Genomic DNA, 17,584 nt, shown 5'->3' on the forward strand with positions numbered 1-17,584 from the left:
TACTTTTCCAGAGTTTTTCTACCACGGCAAACTTATTAGCAAGCATACCTGCTCTGGGACAAAAGATGTCATGTGGTTCATCGATCAAAACTCTTGAGGACAACTGACATTTAGTGACAAGCTTGCTAGCTTTGCAGCTTTTAAGTTATTCAATCAGATTTCCACTGGATTTGGAAAGAGTTGTATTTTGATTTTGAATCCTATATACTATTATACATTGGGCAAGAGTGGCCTAATGGATAATTTAGCATAGAAAAAAAAAAAACAATGACCACTAACGTGATGGTGTGCTCACCTGCTGATTGCAGCCAGCCAGGGAAACTACCCTCGATGACACAATAAAGTAAAATCCCAGACCATATCTAGAAACGGCACATCCTTACTGACAAAAACAAATGTGCTGATGTTGTGTGTGTTTTTTTTTTGTTTGTTTGTTTTTTTTTGATAATTAAGGATCTATGTCTTAAATAAAACTGTGTATAAAATTTAAATATAAAAGCAATAATAAAAAAAAAAATGTACCAGTACTTGAATGTTCAACATGTGCAGGCTCAAGAGTAAAATCATCAACTGTTGTTGCCTGGTTGTTATTTAATTCTCACCAAAAGAATCTAGCCAATATAATTAATGTCTATCCTATCAAATTTTAAAAGTGTGTTTATAACACAGTATCATTTTTCCCCAGAAAATAAAACAAAATAAAATATCCAAGATAAAATCTGCTTACACCTGATAGTCAGACTTTTGGAGTGTTACAATTTCAATCTTTCCAGAAATGCCCCTGAAAATGGCAGTTAATATTCTCCGCTCCTGAATTTTCAGTGCCTACTGTGTGTTGTATTGAACGGGATGGAATGGCTGGGCACGGATGGTGTACTCCCAGAAGATAAGATTATATCAAGCGCTAGCACAGAATCTCTTCCTCTGGTAAACTTTGGGTGAAGAATAAAAAGTTTTGAATAGCAGCATTGCCACTCTTTCCGAGATAAAATAGTATTAAGTGCTTGTGAAAGCCTAGACCCAATCACCTACACTTACACAGTAAGCACAAGGGAATTACTTGGTCTAGCTTGTCAATTTAAGGTTCCCAGTGTTTATCGGGTACACTTTCACAGCAGGGCAGCTCTGTAAAGGTTTTCTAAGTTAGAGAGGCTTAAACATATGCTATTACCTGCCCCAGTGTTATCTTACCAATGTACAATTCCCACTTAAATCAATTTTTCACACACATTTCAAATAGCAATTTGCAGTCATTTGAGTCCTGACAAGGAAACATTGCATTTTTATTATTATTTTAATATATTTTTTAAACCTGCATTTAATTATTTTCTTTATATGATTCGTTTTGAGACTCAAATTAGGGTTTTATAGTTTGCATATTTAACTTGGTACCAAATCTAATGACTTACAGTGTTGGTAAATATTTCTGTACCAAATCTACTTCATTTTTGCAGATATCATGTGGCATGTGTTTTTGCGGTGGGGTATGTGTGAGAGTGTTCAGTTAAAAACTCTCTTAGCTTTAGGTTTAATGGCTCAGAGACTAATTTGATATCAGTTAAGTAATGAGGGCATGAACATGGGAAGCGGGTTGCTTGACAATGGGGCAACTCAAAGTTATGTTATTCAGTTATTGAACGTGTTTCAAATTTTGGTCTTCTTTATTTGAAGTCAGTACGGATTCATTGGCAATGTGAGGATACAGCATTGGGGTGGGTGGGAGTCATAACCCCTTGGGAAGATTGTCATATTCAAGTCACATCGCCAGCCTTTTGCAAACAAGGATGAATTGGCTACTGAAATCTCCTGACCCGAACCCAATTGTGCATGCCTGAGACATGTTATAGACTGTAACATGTACAGCATCTGATTGGTGGGGTGCACAGACTTTGTTAAAAGTGTCACTTATAAGAGTATTTCATTTTTCAACCTTTAGCAGATCTGTTTTTTTTTTTTAAGATTAGTTTGAACAGTGCAAACTGTGCATGTACAGACAGCTCACTATCGTTTACTGCACCCACAATAGGATTTTAGATGGTCCCTTAACATCATAATAATATCTGTAACAGCTGGCAGCCTGTTATCAGAAACCTTTCTCAAGAGACCTGAGGATTAGCACTTGAGTGATTAAATCATTATGTAAATCTGTTCCACTGTAGACCAAGAGGAGTACTGGAACTGACATTAGTCAAGTTAGTGTTGATTTATACAAAACAAAACATCAATATTGAATTGATGGAAAACAGACCTGTTTTCTTGACCTGAATGCAGATCATTTTACGTACATGTAGACGACAAAGTAAAATAACAATAGGTTTCCCATAATCATCCCAGAGTTTGCCAGTTCAGAAATGATTTCATTCCATGTTCATTGTGCCTTATCTGTTTTAGTTTTTTTTTAAATGTTTTTTATTTTTATTTTGCTATCTAACTGGCTAGAGAATAAAAAGAAAGCAACGTAGTGAAGGTTAAAGCATAATCTCATAGAAAGACCCAAATTACAGTGCAGGCAAGAGATCTACCCCAAATGCATCCTCTGCACATTACAGGTTTGTTGTGGTTGTTGTTGTTTGGGCCCCTTCACTTGTCCTTGTATATTGCCATGCCCAATGCTATCCCCTGCTATTGCCAGCGCCCAAGCCCAATTTTGGTTTGCCAACATTTTGTAGTAGGTAACCCTTGGATTATTGAAACAAAGCAATGTCCACATATGTTCCTCATTTTTATTATTTGACATAATAACCAGTTAATAAAAGTATTGAGTCTGAATAAAAGATGGAGTCTGAGAGAAAAAAAAAATGACACCAAAGTTTGGTGCTTCTTTCATTTGTTTGGTGAGCAAGGTAATAAAACATGCAATCTTCAACTGTGAAAAAGTTATTGCCCCCCCTAGTTAACTCAACCCAATTAATGGGATAATTAGGGTCAGCTGTTTGAATACTTTGTTTAACAATCAGGCCTGATTTGAGCCAGCCCTGCCAAATATAAATCTGACTAACTTTGGCCCTTACCATCAGAGTGAAGTTGTCAGCACATAGGTTCTAGAGGCACATTATGCCACAATCAAAAGAAATTCCTGAAGATCTCCAGAAAAAAGTTGTTGATTCTTATCAGTCTGGAAAGGGTTACAAAGCCATTTCTAAGGTTCTGGGGCTCCACCAAACCACAGTCAAAGCCATATTGTCCAAATGGAGAAAGTTTGGGACAGTAGTGAATCTTTCTAGGAGCAGCCATCCTGCCAAAATCTCTCCAAGAGCAAGGCGTAAAATCGTCCAGGAAGTCACAAAGAACCCTAGAACAACATCTAGGGATCTGCAGTCCTCTCTCGTCTCGGCTAAGGTCAGTGTTCGTGACTTCACCATCAGAAAGACCCTGGGCAAAAATGGGATTCGTAGCAGAGCAGCAAGGCGAAAACTACTGCTCACTAAGAAGAACATGAATGATCGTTTCAAGTTGGTGGTAGCATCATGATTTCGGGATGGTAGGACCTAGTTGAATTGCCATCGTTGAATTCTGCTCTGTATCAGAGAAATCTACAGGAGAATGTCAGGCCATCCATCCGTGAGCTGAAGCTAAAGCGTAGCTGGGTCTTGCAGCAAGACAATGATCCGGAACACACAAGCAAGTCTACATCAGAATGGTTGAAGAACAAGAAATTAAAAGTTTTGGAATGGCCTAGTCAAAGTCCAGACCTAAACCCCATTGAGATGTTGTGGCAGGACCTGAAACGAGCAGTTTATGCTCAAAAACCCACAAATGTCACTGAGTTGAAGCAGTTCTGCATGAAGGAGTGGGCCAAAATTCCTCCACGGCGCTGTGAGAGACTGATCAATAACTAAAGGAAGCGTTTCTTTACAGTTATTGCTGCTAAAGGTGGCATAACCAGTAATTGAGTCTAAGGGGACATTGGGTGTTGCATAACTTTCTTTAATAAATAAATGAAATAAGTATCAAAATTCTGTGTTATTTGTTCACTCAGGGTCCATTTTATCTAATACTAAATTTTGATTGAAGATCTGATTACATTCAGTGTCAAAAATATGCAAAAAATGCTGAAAAGCAGACAGGGGGCAAATATTTTTCACGGTACTGTGTGTGTGTGTATATATATATATATATATATATATATATATATATATATATATATATATATATATATATATATAAACAACTATCTGTTACTGTACATGATTTGTTCGAACAATATCTTTATGAAAATTTTTGGTTGTCAAGAGTCTCTGAGACACTTTTTGCGAATTTAGAGGTGCAGCAGACTTTGTTTTATTTTTAACTTTTATTTTTATCTCCTGCTCATCTGGGCAATTCTAAGGGCTTTAACCATGTTAGTGACTCATATTAGCGTTTAGTTTAATTTTTCACACATTGTCTTGTCCCAAAGGCATCTGTTTGCTCATACCCAGCTGGAAATGCGTGAAGGTCACTGAAAGATGTCTTTGCTGTGAATTCAATTCTTTCAGCTGGTGCTCATTTACAAAATATAGTTTAGCAATGCTTATTAACTGGCCCTCGGACTCCAACCTACAATTAATCCTTTTCAGGTTAAGTAGGTTCTTAAGAATATTTATTTTAGTCTGCTAATGTTGACAAATCCATCTAAAGAGACATATAGACGATATACATGCCGTGTTAGGTGCACTGGAAAGCAGATGTTATGTGTTTTTATGTCCTTTTTGAAACTAAAACACAGCCTGTTATTGGTCCCCAAGGACTTGTATAGCGGTGTTCATGAATATTCCATCAGCTTGTTCAAGTACTTCTTTACAAAATATCGCTCTATATGTACAGTATCACTGCTGATACATAGATTCTGATTTGGTCATGGTCAAGCCATGTCACTTTAATGCTAATGAAGTACAGTAGTAAAGAAAAATAATATCGACATACCTTGCAGCACCTGTCTCTTAATTTCTATAGACACACTGTAGCAGTAATTTAACAATACCAAAACTTTATAGGTGGAGCAATACATTATAATAGTGTGAACTGTTATAATAAAATACACACAGACCTTAATAAGAATTGCTAAAATAAAACCTAAATAAGTGGTACATGTAATAAACCGAGAACTGAGCAACAGTTAACAGTGGCATACTTTAAAACCATCTCAAACAACACACATTGTTGATGTATTTTGGCCACAGTGTGTTATTTAAAATATGTTTGAAGCTTTTGAACATTAAAATACCAAAAGCAAATGTAAAACTTGAAACAGGTGTAACTGCACCAGCATAATACGAAAGTCGAGGCACCAGCACTGCCTGAGGTGTATGGGCAGGAGCATCAGTCTGTTTTAATAATTCAAAAGTGCAGATGAGTGTTACTGTTATATTAACAGGAAATGATCTCATAGACCTCATTCATCCAAAAGAATTAAACCTGAGACAACTGCAGCACTGTATTGTAACTTCAGTATGGATTGAAAAATATTGAGAAATACAGTCAGCAGTGTTGTGCGCTCTAGGGTTATGTTTTCTGCAAGGAGTAAATCTGATTTTGAATGACATCATTAGTAACTGGAGCACATTTATGCCAGCACACATTTCAATCTGCCTTAACAACTCGAGACGACTAGAAGACACCACTAATTTAATTTGACATGCTGTAGCATGGTTGAGAAGAGAAAATGCCTGTCCCTGGGTTGCTACACACTTGCATACATTCTGCTGTTTCTGACTGCAGTGGATATCTAATGGGTTGACACTACAGTTTACTTGCATGCCAGAAGCCCACCTGGAGATTTAAAAGGTCAGTTGCAATAATACGTTTATATAATTGCTCCATTTAACCTGAAAACATGAACCGCAGGAGAAAATAATCATAATGAAGGGTCTACCCACAGTCTATTGACCTGCATCCTGAATAGTTGCATTTTGATACTGGTTGTAACTGTATTATTTAAAAGACTACCAATATAAACCAGTAAAGATGTTTTTTTTTATTCTCATTTGATAATGAATCCACTTTGTGTAACACCTGTACTGAAGACTACCTGTTTAGAACATATACAGTAAACAAAGACAACTCTGACAAATCTTAGAATTTTAAATTGTGTTAAAATATCTGTGTACAAAGTCTATTTGCACTATCTTGAATCAAATGCGACGTTTCCAAGAAGAATAAATAGAAACAGCATAAAACATTTTGAATGTATTCACCCCATGGAGCATTATCTGTCAACTTGGCTGCCTGATTATGTAAAACACACATTATACATTTAAATAAACACATAATACATTTCAAAACAAGAACCTCCTAAATATTAGACAAATCTGTATACAAAAAATATGAAACATGTTATGTGTTGGTAAATGGCTACCTGTTGTTTTTTTATTTGCTCTAAGGGCCTGTGATGAAGTGCCCGCCCCGTGTGTATTTTCTGTTATATGTTGTGTGTTCGGGAGTGGAGAACGGGGGAGAGAGAGAGAGAGAGAGAGAGAGAGAGAGAGAGAGAGAGAGAGAGAGAAGCGTAATTATAATTATCAATTGTTTTGTGTAGCATTCGTCCACCCTGTTTTTGTCAGTGTCTATTCGTTTTGTTTGTCTATTTATTTTGGCCTCACGTGCCATGTGCTGTTTTTGTTACAAACCTTTTATTTTCTGTCTGTTTAATTATTAAACTGCGCATCAGCGCCTTCACCATTCCAAAACCTGTGTTCTGAGTCAGTTCCTGTTTCTGGTCTGTCGTCACCCACTGTGGCCGTCTTTGTGACACGTGGTGTCAGACTGGGACTACCAGCGCCTCCTAGATAAAGACCAGAGCAGGGACTGCAATTTTTGAGGGAAAAAAAAAAAGGTTGTGTTTTTTTTGTGTGTGGGGGAAAAAAAAAAGAAAAAGTGTTTTTGGATTACAAAAAAATAAAAAAAATAATAATAAAGAAATGGGAAGAAGCAGGAGAGGAAAGTGGCAGCAATGACTGCAGGAGGAGGAGGAGGAACTAGAGCCCAGGAGGGAGGAAACAGAGCCTTTTCCGTCATCTGAGGAAATACTGGACTGGGTGTCGGAGGGGAAGACCGCCCACTGGTTGTTGACCTGCTGTGGGCCAGAGATGGGGAATGTTGGGAATGCTGGGAACAACACTTCTACCCAGTGCCCTTCGTGAACCCGGCAGCCGTGGTGATTAATTACTTGGCTGCCGATATGGGACTGCCCCAGCAGGTTGCATTCCAAGTGGGAGGAGCCACGCCTACCTGCATCCTCAATGGGCTGAAGGGAGACGACATGCAGCTCCCATCTCCACCAGCAGAGGAAAAATGCCTGCTGGTTTCGCCTCCAGAGCCAGAGGGAGAGGATCCGTCTCCAGCGCCAGAGGGAGAGGAGCCGTTGCTGCCATCTCCAGCGCCAGAGGGAGAGGTCCCACCGCTGTCTCCAGAGCAGGAGGAAGAGCCTCACCAAGCCCCTGCTTGAGGGAGAGCCGGGTGTCAGTCGCCAACAACAAGGGTAGACTACACGCCGCTCCCACCTCCGCCACCAGGAGACTACAGGCCGCTCCCACCTCCGTCGCCAGGAGACTACACGCCTCCGCCACCTCCACCGGCAGGAGCAGAGCAGCTGGAGCTGCCTCTGCCTCCTGCCACCTCCACCAGCCAGGAGCAGAGCAGCAGGGGTCGACACTGTCAATACCCACCAGCAGAGGGTGAATGCCTGCTGGGTCCCTGTCCACCAGCAGAGGGTGAATGCCTGCTGGGTCCCTGTCCACCAACAGAGGGTGAATGCCTGCTGGGTCCCCGTCCACCAGCAGAGGGTGAATGCCTGCTGGTTCCCTTTCCATAATTCTGGTCGAATCCTGCTTTGCACTCCCCCACCAGCAGAGGATGAATGCCTGCTGGTATCACTTCCCCCAACTGAACATCATAGGAGAGGAGCTGGAGCTGCCTCTGCCTCCATCACCATCAGGGGGAGAGGAGCAAGAGCTGCCTCTCCCTTCACCAGAATGACCAGAACTAGATGCTGGCGGTCTTCAGCAGCCCTTGCATATAGCTGCCCCAGGGAAGCACGGGGAAGAACCGCCTCCGCAGTGGCCGAAAAAAACTCCTAGGTCTTTTTCATAGTCCTGACTGTCCTGACGTCACTGCTTATAGTACCCAGGACTGACTAATGGAAACATTTGTATTTCCTGCGTGCAGTACCTTACACTTTTCTCTATTGCCCCCACCTGGAGATTTAAAAGGTCAGTTGCAATAATACGTTTATATAATTGCTCCATTTAACCTGAAAACATGAACCGCAGGAGAAAATAATCATAATGAAGGGTCTACCCACAGTCTATTGACCTGCATCCTGAATAGTTGCATTTTGATACTGGTTGTAACTGTATTATTTAAAAGACTACCAATATAAACCAGTAAAGATGTTTTTTTTTATTCTCATTTGATAATGAATCCACTTTGTGTAACACCTGTACTGAAGACTACCTGTTTAGAACATATACAGTAAACAAAGACAACTCTGACAAATCTTAGAATTTTAAATTGTGTTAAAATATCTGTGTACAAAGTCTATTTGCACTATCTTGAATCAAATGCGACGTTTCCAAGAAGAATAAATAGAAACAGCATAAAACATTTTGAATGTATTCACCCCATGGAGCATTATCTGTCAACTTGGCTGCCTGATTATGTAAAACACACATTATACATTTAAATAAACACATAATACATTTCAAAACAAGAACCTCCTAAATATTAGACAAATCTGTATACAAAAAATATGAAACATGTTATGTGTTGGTAAATGGCTACCTGTTGTTTTTTTATTTGCTCTAAGGGCCTGTGATGAAGTGCCCGCCCCTGTGTGTATTTTCTGTTATATGTTGTGCTTTCTAAGAATTGTAAGAGGAGAGAGAGAGAGAGAGAGAGAGAGAGAGAGAGAGAGAGAGAGAGAGAGAGAGAGAGAGAGCATAATTATAAATTATCAATTGTTTTGTGTAGCATTCGTCCACCCTGTTTTTGTCAGTGTCTATTCGTTTTGTTTGTCTATTTATTTTGGCCTCACGTGCCTATGTGCTGTTTTTGTTACAAACCTTTTATTTTCTGTCTGTTTAATTATTAAACTGCGCATCAGCGCCTTCACCATTCCAAAACCTGTGTTCTGAGTCAGTTCCTGTTTCTGGTCTGTCGTCACCCACTGTGGCCGTCTTTGTGACACGTGGTGTCAGACATGGGACTACCAGCGCCTCCTAGATAAAGACCAGAGCAGGGACTGCAATTTTTGAGGGAAAAAAAAAAAGGTTGTGTTTTTTTTGTGTGGTAAAAAAAAAAGAAAAAGTGATTTTTGGATTACAAAAAAATAAATAAATAACATAAATAAAGAAATGGGAAGAAGCAGGAGAGGAAAGTGGCAGCAATGACTGCAGGAGGAGGAGGAGGAACTAGAGCCCAGGAGGGAGGAAACAGAGCCTTTTCCGTCATCTGAGGAAATACTGGACTGGGTGTCGGAGGGGAAGACCGCCCACTGGTTGTTGACCTGCTGTGGGCCAGAGATGGGGAATGTTGGGAATGCTGGGAACAACACTTCTACCCAGTGCCCTTCGTGAACCCGGCAGCCGTGGTGATTAATTACTTGGCTGCCGATATGGGACTGCCCCAGCAGGTTGCATTCCAAGTGGGAGGAGCCACGCCTACCTGCATCCTCAATGGGCTGAAGGGAGACGACATGCAGCTCCCATCTCCACCAGCAGAGGAAAAATGCCTGCTGGTTTCGCCTCCAGAGCCAGAGGGAGAGGATCCGTCTCCAGCGCCAGAGGGAGAGGAGCCGTTGCTGCCATCTCCAGCGCCAGAGGGAGAGGTCCCACCGCTGTCTCCAGAGCAGGAGGAAGAGCCGCACGAGTCCCCTGAAAGTGAGGAAGAGCCACACCAGTCGCCTGTAACAAGGGTAGACTACACACCGCTCCCACCTCCGCCACCAGGAGACTACAGGCCGCTCCCACCTCCGTCGCCAGGAGACTACACACCTCCGCCACCTTCACCGGCAGGAGCAGAGCAGCGGGAGCTGCCTCTGCCTCCACCACCTCCACAGCCAGGAGCAGAGCAGCAGGAGCTGCCTCTGCTTCCTCCACCAGCAGAGGGTGAATGCCTGCTGGGTCCCTGTCCACCAGCAGAGGGTGAATGCCTGCTGGGTCCCTGTCCACCAGCAGAGGGTGAATGCCTGCTGGGTTACTGTCCACCAGCAGAGGGTGAATGCCTGCTGGTTTCCTTTCCACCAGCAGAAGGTGAATACCTGCTAGTATCCCTTCCCCCACCAGCAGAGGATGAGTGCCTGCTGGTATCACTTCCCCCATCATCACGAGGAGGAGCTGGTGCTGCCTCTGCCTCCATCATCATCAGGGGAAGAGGAGCAAGAGCTGCCTCTCCCTTCACCAGGATGACCAGAACTAGATGCTGGCGGTCCTCAGCAGCCCTTGCATAGGCTGCTGAGGGAAGCACGGGGAAGAACCGCCTGGCCGCAGTGGCCGAGAAGAGGGCCAACACCCGCACCACAGCTTGTCCTGACTCCCTGCCTCGCTTCGCCCAAGGATGCCTGCCTCGCTTCGCCCAAGGATGCCTGGCTCGCTTCGCCCAAGGATGCCTGCCTCGCTTCGCCCAAGGATGCCTGCCTCGCTTTGCCCAAGGATGCCTGCCTCGCTTCGCCCAAGGATGCCTGCCTCGCTTCGCCCAAGGATGCCTGCCTCGCTTCGCCCAAGGATGCCTACCACGCTTCGCCCAAGGATGTCTGCCTGACATCGCCTGGGGCTGCCTGTCGCTCTTCATCACCAGGGGTTGCAGTCAGCTCTGCTTGGCCGCAGGGGTCATTGTGGCCGGAGCCCCACCAGAGGGAGCTGTCAGCTATGAAAAAGGGGGAGAGGTCAGGAGACCACCCTTCCCTGCAGCAATTTTGCTGCAGGAGAACTTGGGGGAGGTCTGGAAACCACCAACTCCAGCAGTTTTTCCGCTGCTGGACTTGCCCCGGCTGAAGGAGTCAGTCTGGGAGCTGTCAGCACATCTGCTGACAGCCGCACCATTGGCAGCATTTCCGCTGCCAGTGGTACAGCGGGTGGAGAGATTTGCCCCACTGTCAGCACATCTGCTGACAGCATGGCCAGTAGCAGCCTGGCTGCTGGCAACACTGCTGCCCATCAACCCCTTAAAGTCCCTGTTCTTGGCCCAGGACTTTGAGCGAGACTTTTGGGATTTTAAGGGGGGAGGTGGCCATTGAGGCCACGTGTGCTTTGCACAGGGGGTGGGGCGGTATATGTGATGAAGTGCCCACCCCTGTGTGTATTTTCTGTTCGGGTAGTGGAGAATGGGGGAGAGAGAGAGAGAGAGAGAGAGAGAGAGAGAGAGAGAGAGAGAGAGAGAGAGAGAAGCGAAGCATAATTATAAATATCAATTGTTTTGTGTAGCGTTCGTCCACCCTGTTTTTGTCAGTGTCTATTTGTTTTGTTTGTCTATTTATTTTGGCCTCACGTGCCATGTGCTGTTTTTGTTAAAAACCTTTTATTTTCTGTCTGTTTATTTATTAAACTGCGCACCAGCGCCTTCACCATTCCAAAACCTGTGTTCTGAGTCAGTTCCTGTTTCTGGTCTGTCGTCACCAACTGCGGCCGTCTTTGTGACAGGGCCTCATTTATGAAAGGGCACTAAGTTAGCACGTACATAATGTAGTGAGCATAACGTGTGCAACAAATCTAAACATACTGCCCCATTTACTAACAGAGAACGCAATAAAATACGTGCACAGTATTTGGCTAATTTACATACCATATTGTGCACTCTACATGTATTGTATAATTATTAATTAATGTGCACGATAAGACTTACCCGTGAAGACCATAATATCAAAAGCACCAGCAGTCCAGGCATATCTTTTGGTCAGTAGCTTATTGTGAATGTGGAGGAGGCTTACATTGACCGAAAAAAAGGGATCAACAGACACAGCACTCGGCAGGGGACAGGCAGAGGCAACGTAAAGTGAAACTGCACTGCTTACCTTTTAATTTTAACTTGTCTGATGTAAAAAAAAAAAAAAAAAAAAAGCCTTTTTCATTTCTCCTTGAATGCATATACAATAAAAGCCATGTTGTGCAAAGGCATATTTTTTTTTTGTTGTTCTGCTTACTCGAGAAATATTGATTGATGAGACGTAGCCTCAATTCTCGTCCTTGTCGGCATTGTCACTCTGCAGAGCAGGTTGCATGGATCAGGGTGACAGTGCTATGCGAGTACAATCAATAGCACCCATCACATTGGGAAAGCAAGCAACCTGCTAGAAGCGCACTTTCACATCCTGTAACCATGTCCTCTGTGTGGGAAATGTAATGTAACTCTAAAAGTAAGGGTGTCAAACATACATACAGGGGTGGAAATTTTTGGCGACCTGCCAATTAGTTTCTAAAATTGCATTGATGTATCGTATCGTTTTGGAATTCTTCTTTAAAACAACCCACCTCTTTAATATAGCACACATTCAACATGTGCAGAGGTAGTAAAATAACCAGTCATATAGCACACAGGATCTGTTTCCTCACACACATGTGTAACAGCACAGAACACATCATTTTGATTAGGATAGTGAAGCGATGCCTTTATTAAACTATTTATTTTACTTTGTGTAAAATTTTAAATCAATAGCCAAAAAGTAGCTGGAGATGTCACAGAAGTGAAAGGTTGAGGAGGAACACAGAAGTTTCCAAAATTGTTAGCCAGATGATTATTTGTTCAATGAATAATTTTGACTGCAAGGCAAGATGTCTGATTTGCAGTGCAACAGTTGCAGTTATGAAAGACTATTACATGCAACGTCACTATGACACACCTCACAAAGCAACATATTTTGAGTTTACTGGAAATGAAAGAAGCAATGGAGTCAACAAAAGTGTTATTTTTTTTCTGAAAAATGCTGTGGATGCCATAAGCAACACAACCACAGGAAAGGACTTTTTTAATTTCAAGAAGCCATGGAAAGTGCAGAATTACCTTGGAAGAAAGTAACTGGGATTACAACAGAGTGCACCATATATGACTGGACAAAAGAGTGCTGGAATAAATTAAAGGAAGAAATGCAGACGTACCCATTTTCTTACACTGGATTCTGCATAAACAGGCATTATGTGGACAAGTTGCAGAATTAGAACATGTAATGAGCATTGTTATCAAGCATGTGAGAAAAGAAGTCAAGTGTCCTGACAAGTCTAAAAAAGTACATTACAGTGGTACTGTTTCCTATTTTGCATTTTCACAGCTTGTCAGTATCTTTTTTCTTTCAGTGCTGTTAAAAATGTTATATTTTGGAATATAAGTTCAATGTTGAGCTATTTTCTTTTTAGTGTTTGAGATTTCCATTGAAATCAAATACTCTTCTATTTCCCATTACATTACATTTGTGAGGTTGAGTTTTTTTTTTTTTGTCAGAGTTCCTGAAAAGCTGCTTCTAGTTATATCTGCCTATTTCTGTACTGTAAAATACATTAAGTAATATGTAGATTAATTGATTGAAACCATGCCTACATACTTATTATATGAAGAGTAAGAATCGTGCAGTGGGGTAATGTGTTTTGAGTAGTATATTTATATAGACATTTTCACGTACATTGCGATGTGTGTGTGTGTGTGTGTGTGTGTGTGTGTGTGTGTGTGTGTATATATTTTTTTTTTTTTATGGTGCAGCCCACCAAGTGAACAGTCTTAACTTAAACAGCCCTTGCTGCCAGATTCTTCCATTGAAACAAATTTTCATAACCAAGTAATTTAGCAATATGTATTTATTTCACGTTACTAAATCAGTGAATCAAACAAACAAATCTGTTGAATTGATTCACTAAACTGAACTAATCAAATTAATCGAGTCAGTAAAAAGAATCGAACTGCACATCACTAGTTTTCAGGCCAGAAAAATAGAGCACCTGTCAGTGCTTAAAGCCTGGTTCCCATACACACTAATAACTGATCACTTTAATGTGCACACTAAAATTAACGTCCTTCAGTAAATACGGTGTAAATGAAGCTCATCTCATTATTCAACACAGGGTGCCTCATTTAAATATATTATCTTGTATTTCCAAAATCACATATTCATTCTGATTGCCATACTGTGGCACAATAAAATCAGTGTGCGCCATAATATGCCTACTACTTCATGTGATAATGAATAAAATTGCAATAATAAATACAGAAATCATTAATGTGCACAGTAATTGCAATTATCGTGCACCATTAAGTTTAGCGCCCTTTTGTAAATGAGGCCCCAAAGGCTGATCACAAAAACTAGAAGAGAATGAATTCCTGTGTAAAGTCTAGATACCTGAATTTGGAAAGCAAAACAATGGAATTGTATTTATTTCATTTTTTTAATAACATTTTTGGAGCATGTGGGGCTCCACAATTGTTTCATGTCTCCGGCAGGTAGAATCTCATAATGAAATTTTGCCAGCTGTACTGAAAAATCCAGAATTAGATTCACCACAAAACTGTCTGCAAAGAAGAACCCACCTACTCTGATTGCTATCTGCTTTTATGAATCTCTAAATAGATTTCACTTTAACATGATATGCTCTGTTACAGCAGTTTGTAACATGACTCCACTTGCTGACTACCAGAGACTGCTTTTCACCCCACCCTTGTTTCTCCACAGTACACAGTGAAGCGATTTATTTTTACCTTATTGAAATATATCAACATGTATTGGCATTGAGGGTGTAAGCGCTGAATGTTAAACTTTGATTCAAATACTTGTGGTCTGCATTAGATGTTTTATGAATTGATTTATGTTTAATAGCAAGTCCTGTGGGTGATTGATTGAATGATAGAATTGGTCAATGTTTAGTATCGAGTCAGTCTGTCAGTCTGAAAATACAGTAGTTGTATTATTCTTTCTATTGGGTTTTATCATGTACTCAGTATTTCGATTAGCATATTTATTTAGTATTTGCATGTACATATATGTTGTGATTTATATCCTTTGGGGGATTATATTAAGTAGCGTTTTTAAAGTATCACTATATATATTATTTATAGTATATATCTATATATATAGATAATATTATATATATATATATATATATATATATATATATATATATATATATATATATATTTCTACTATGCTCCTTCCCTGGACTACTCTTTGTTTTTAAAGGAAACTCTAAGTTTCTATGATTTCACTTAGACCGACCCAGTAATCAAAGGTGGTGGCAGCTCATTCACACTACTGACTTGTAATACAGCATAGGGCTCAATACCCAGGTCTAAAATATGTGTTAAACAATGTAGATTTTTTGGGGGGTCAGATTCAGGTAAGAAAACTAAGCGCCTATCTGTCCACACCCCAGATAGCAGCATTTAAGGGGTATGCCTCCTTTTCTCCACTTCTACACAGGGAAACTTCATATACATGGGTGTTTCTGTCTGTTTCTGTAGATTATTATGCATATTTTCATTGATAAATAATACAAGCAATGGACTTTGATTTAAAATTATCATAAGGTCAAGAAAGAACTGGATTTTAACCAAAATTCCCCAACAGGAAAAGGTACCTTAATCTTTGTTTCATTTTTTGTTTTGTTTATTTCATTAGACTTAGGGTATAATAAGAAGCTGTTTGCTTTGCAAAACTTTGTGATATATTGTGATGAGGACAACCATACAACCGTCAAAAATTGTTTAAGAATGCCATCAACTATACTCATGTGAGAAAAGCAGTATTCAAATTTGGATTATAGAATAGACTTTAAATCATTGGTTCCATGCAAATGTATTAAAATATATTTAAATATATATATAATATATATATATATATATATATATATATAATATAATATCTATATTATATATATTATATATATATAATATATATATAATTATATTACGAATCTACGTGTCTCTAATGCACAGAGATGTATAATAACAATTTTTCTTAAAAAAGTTACCAAAATAAAATTTTGATAAACTATAAAGGTTTAATCTGAACCATTCTGGGGCTAATATACTGCAGACAACATATTGCAATAAACAAAATAACTTCAAATATACAAAATAACTTTCTTGAACTTACTGAAAAAGATGTATTCAGTGTAGCTGCTCCAGATTTTGTCATCCCTGTACTGGTTAATGAAGGCAGCAGTGCCCGTGGAATTACAAGCCACCATGTGAAACCCTGCTTCGGACAGCCTGTCAAAAGCCTGCTCCAAGTAGGTAAATTTCAGGTAAAAGCGTGAGGTATACTTCTCAGGAGGTCGGTCAGGGTCTCTGCTCTCATTCAATGTTTCCCCAAAAACTTCTTTGGCCAGGGCAATCCTGCCGCACACCATAATCCTGGCCACCCGGCGGAATTTGGCATCTGCCTGGTTGTCTCTGACCATGGTATAAGAGCCTCGGTAGCCTATGGTGATAAATCCAGACCTCTTGTCTAATGCAGCAGTCCTGGCCAGGTCACTACTTTGGGAATTTTCTTCTATATCACTCTGACATCCTTCATCATTCATAGAGCTTTGTTTGGTGACCTTGGGTGTCAGCAGTTTAAGAAGATCATTAAGTTGGAAGTACTCTGCCTCTCTTAAAAGCCTCTCCTTTTCAGGGAAGTGGTCTGGAAGGACCAGCTGCTTGTCCCTAAGGAAATCCAAAACGTACCTGAAGAGGAAACCGTCTCGGTCTATGAAGAAACGACCCCTGTTGTCCCTGGGTAAATCTTTCACTTGGTTCTTGGTGAACATGCTGTGCAAAGTAGTTTCGGGGATGCTGATGAGGGTAGAATGGTTAGTTACGTACACCTGTCCTCCCACGTTCAGCTCCATCACCTCTGGGAAAGGACTCAGCATCTCACTGATGGGCAGTATGCCTTCTTTTAGTGCCATTTCAGATGAAGAGGTTAGGGGGGAAATAAAGGCAAGAAGGTTGCTTCAGGGAAAACTGGAGGTTGCTGCCGGCAGATCAGAAGTTTCTGTTCAGAAAGACTACATTACTGCTTCTGGAAAAAAAAAATAGGATCAGGTTCCCAGGACTGCTTTCAGAGTGCCAGGAAAAGACGACAGTGAAACAGCTCAGAGAGGCAAAAAAAATCACTGCTGAGCAACTCCCAGTATCATTAGATTAGAGTCTGGGGAAGCCATGGTGACATCATTAACTGACTGCAGGGAATGCTGTTAGAAATTTACACATCAGTTATTTAAAGGAACAGCATACAGTGGGATCATTTGCTATTTGATTTGTGGGTAACTGCTGGCAGCTTTAATGCTGCTTACATAAAAGCAAATTATGTTTTTTTTTTTTTTTTTATGCTTAAGAACCCCAGAAGACATTTTAACCTTATTAACTAAAACCGGTATAACGTTAACACCTGCTAAAGTTCTTTAGTTAACCTTATTTAATTACCAACCTACCTTTTTAACCACATGCATAGCTAGACAGAGCCAACAATATTTGTACTATATTTGAAGTATATGTTTCATACGTAACACCTATCAAATATTTAATTGAAATGTTTCACTGTGTTAATTTAAATGCAACAAGATCGTTTCATTTTTCAAATATGTTTCTTTAGAACAGATCCACAAATTGTAACATATAGCACCCACTTCTTGTTTCAGTAAATCCA

At 40.5% G+C, this 17,584-nt stretch overlaps 1 protein-coding gene across 1 annotated transcript in view; it reads right to left on the reverse strand.

Annotated features, from left to right (window-relative positions):
• LOC121324175 (BTB/POZ domain-containing protein KCTD8-like) overlaps positions 1–17,584 on the reverse strand; it is a 44,734-nt gene that overhangs the window by 21,627 nt on the left and 5,523 nt on the right. The window contains exon 2 of the mRNA XM_041265731.1: positions 16,046–16,957. Within this exon, the coding sequence (XP_041121665.1) occupies positions 16,046–16,844 (799 nt within the window). The 5' untranslated portion in view covers positions 16,845–16,957. The remainder of the gene's footprint in view (positions 1–16,045; positions 16,958–17,584) is intronic.

This window comes from Polyodon spathula, chromosome 1 (genome assembly GCF_017654505.1).
Source record: "Polyodon spathula isolate WHYD16114869_AA chromosome 1, ASM1765450v1, whole genome shotgun sequence".
NCBI classification, from domain to species: domain Eukaryota; kingdom Metazoa; phylum Chordata; class Actinopteri; order Acipenseriformes; family Polyodontidae; genus Polyodon; species Polyodon spathula.